This window comes from Polyodon spathula, unplaced genomic scaffold (genome assembly GCF_017654505.1).
Source record: "Polyodon spathula isolate WHYD16114869_AA unplaced genomic scaffold, ASM1765450v1 scaffolds_178, whole genome shotgun sequence".
In the NCBI taxonomy this organism is placed as follows: domain Eukaryota; kingdom Metazoa; phylum Chordata; class Actinopteri; order Acipenseriformes; family Polyodontidae; genus Polyodon; species Polyodon spathula.
In genome coordinates this window covers 1-3360 of record NW_024471671.1, presented here as the reverse complement: position 1 = coordinate 3360, position 3360 = coordinate 1, and the positions used below count along the sequence as shown (strand labels likewise).

The window sequence follows — 3360 nt, the reverse complement described above, 5'->3', positions numbered from 1 at the left end:
GGGTTGCCTGGACACGGCCCCGGGGGACCGCGCTGTTAAAACCAGTTTGCACTGGGAATGAGAAGCCTCTGAAGCAAGTGGGTTTTTCTAGTGGTTCCAGTCCCTGTTGTTTAAATCTCATTCTCGTATTATCCGCGCATTGCAATCTGAAGAAACCTCGCCAGCGCACTCGAGCAAATGCGATCCCGTGTAGGAGCAGCAGCGACACCTTCTTATTAACGCAACACAAGCGGCTGCTTTCATCGGCTCCTGGGCCGGTGTGTTGCTGCAGCACCTGGCTGTGCGGTTTATCCCGACGTCACGCCCTAGAGACACGCCCCCCCCCCCCCCCCCGCCCCGCCCTCCCCGCCCCAGCGTAGCATCCTAAAAAATTTTCGTAGCGGTGCGCCCCCTAGAGAGAGGAAGAGAGAGGGATAGGGAGAGGGAGAGAGAGGAGCGAGCGATGAGAGAGAGAGAGAGAGAGAGGAGAGAGAGGAGGAGAGAGAGAGGGGGTGGGGGGGGGGTTGGCAGCCGCAGGTTTTCAAAAAGGTGAGTTTAAAAACATTACTGTCTTATTAAAGTCGAGGGCGGTGTAATAATAACCCGACTGCATCGAAACAAGAGTTTTATTAGATTGCAGGAAAAAAGGAAAGGAAGAAATAAAAGGTTTAGTTTCGGTTTCAGGTTCAAACGAGCGACACGAGCTCAGTTGTTACAGTTCATAGTTTTTGTTTTGTTTGGTTTTTTTTTTTTTTACAATCTTATTTGATAAAAAAGATTAACTTTTTCTTATAAATATTCTTGACGTTGCCTGCTTTATTGAGTGGGATAATCTGCAGTATAAAATCCATGACCACACCCGTCTGTGATTACAAAGTGAAAGTAAAATAAAACAACAATAAATAAAACGCGCGTTAGTGTCTCAGCAGCAGCCCTGGCTTTCATTTCTAAGAGGAGCAAACTGTTCTTTCTCTAACAGGGCGGGGGATCATGGCTGAAGAAACTGTTTCTCAAGAGCTGCGCAGCGCCTCTGAGCTGAGGATCGTGCTGCTTGGGGGAAACTGGCCTGGGAAGAGTGCAGCAGGAAACACCATCCTGGGCAGAGAGGAGGGAAGATCGGGATTCATCTTCTCTGCTGTAACAAAGGAGTGTGAGAAGAGAACAGGGGAAGTGTCTGGGAGACGGGTCACTGTGGTCAACACTCCAGACTTGTTACACGCAGACTGGGTTGAGATTGAGAGATGTGTTTCTCTGTCTGCCCCGGGACCCCACGCTTTCCTCCTGGTGATACCCGTGTATACAAAACAAACGATTGCCTCTCACCGTGAGTCTATAGTAGAAGAGAGTTGCATATCCTTGGAGACAGTCCAGGAGATATTCAGTGAGGAGGCTGTGAGGAGCTACACGATGCTGCTTTTCACACACGGTGACAAACTGAAAGGCAAGACCATTGAGGATTATATTCAGATAGGCAGCAAGGAGCTCCAGCAGCTTGTTGAGAAATGTGGGAACAGGTACCATGTTCTCAACAATGAGGACAGGAGCGATCGCACTCAGGTCACACAGCTCCTGGACAAGATAGACAACATGGTGAAGGGAAACAACCCCAGCTACTACACCAGTGAGATGTACCAGCAAGCAGAAGAGAAGATCAGACAAAGACAAGAGGAGATACTGAAGGAGAAGGAAGAGACAATACTGAGGGAGGAAGAGGAGCTGAGGGCAAAGCACCTGAAAGAACTAGAGAACATGAAAACGAAGATGAGATTGGAAATCCAGAAAAGAGACGAGAAGATCAGAGAGCTGGAGGAGAGGATCAGAGAGCTGGAGGAAGAGCTGAGGAAAGAACAGGGAGAGAATCACACGATCAAACTGGAGGAAGAACTGAGGAGAAAGAGAGAGGAGAGAGAAAGGGCGGAGCGAGAGAAGGAGGATTGCATGGAGAAGGGGGAGAGAGAGAGGGGAGAGTACGAGGAGAAACACAGGAGAGAGATAGAGGCGGTCAGGCAGCGCTACGAGGAAATCATCAGACCAGAAGCAGAGAGATTCAATGAGTTTATCAGCACATATGAAAAGCCCGCTGAAGCGAGAGGAGAAAGGGCAGCACTAGGGGCAGTGATGAGTGCAGTAGCAGCAGCACTGAGAGAAGGGGCTGAGGCAGGGGCAGTATTACACACAGTATCTAGAGCAATAAGAGAAGAGACAGCGCTAGGGGCAGTAATGCACGCTGCAAAGGAAGCAATAAGAGAAGGAGCAGCTCAAAGGGCAGTGATCAGTACAGTAGCAGCAGCACTGAGAGAAGAAGCTGCGATCGGGACAGTATTGCACACAGTAGCAGAAGCAATAGAGGCAGCACCACAGGAACCCAGTCAAGAGCAGTGAGACAGGAGGTGGTGCTATTGAACAGGGGGTGGGGTTATTGAACAGGGGGTGGGGTTATTGAACAGGGGGTGGTGCTATTGAACAGGGGGTGGGGTTATATAACCACATGTATATTTTACACATTTTAAATGAAAGACAACAGTTCAAACTCTTCTTGTATTGTGCATGTGTGTATTGTTGATAAGATGTATTTGTAATCAAGATAAACACCTTTTTAAAATAAACAGAGCCCTGTTGTGTTCTTATGAAGATGTGTATCAATAACCAGCGGGCGTGTTGCCCTTGCTCTCCAGCTGCTTCAGTGTTGAAAACATCCAACTCTCTTACAAACAGCATGTGTGCGTGCGTGAGGCTCCATTACAAAACACCACTGCGTTCTTTCACTCAAATAATAACACATCGCAGGATTGGGTTCAGTTCTGTTTTTTTAAACATTTTTTCAATTTCTGTTGCTTTTTTAAATAATTTTCCCAATTCCAGTTCCTCTCGAAGGAATCCGAATTGGAACAGATTTTAGAGATGTTTTAATAATCGCTGCGATGGTTCAGCCGCTTGCATTGGAAGACGATTTTAATGGACGGACAGACAGACAGACAGACAGCGACTTCAACTGAACTCGTGTGGTCCTCTGTTAGAAGCCCGTTTAATACTGCTGATGGCAAACTATTGATCACACACACACACACAGACTGAGATGCACACACAGACACACACACACACAGACTGAGATGCACACACAGACTGAGATGCAGACTGAGGCTGCACCCGCGACCTGAGATGCACACACCAACACACACAGACTGACGAATGCCATACACAGTCTGGGCCAGACTGGACACGCACACACACACACACAGACTGAGATGCACACACACAGACAGAGATGACACACACACACACAGACTGAGATGCACACACAGACACAGATGCACACACACACTGAGATGCACACACACACTGAGATGCACACACAGACTGAGATGCACACACAGACACACA

The 3360-nt window shown here is 48.1% G+C and overlaps 1 protein-coding gene across 1 annotated transcript; it reads left to right on the top strand.

Moving 5' to 3' along the window:
* Nucleotides 1-510: 510 nt before the first annotated feature.
* On the top strand, nt 511-2064 carry LOC121308075 (GTPase IMAP family member 4-like; the record flags this gene model as incomplete). Its single annotated transcript, XM_041240374.1, has 2 exons — nt 511-528; nt 959-2064. A coding segment is annotated over exon 2 (1095 nt), but the record flags the coding sequence as incomplete, so codon positions are not given.
* Between the last annotated feature and the right edge of the window lie 1296 nt (nt 2065-3360).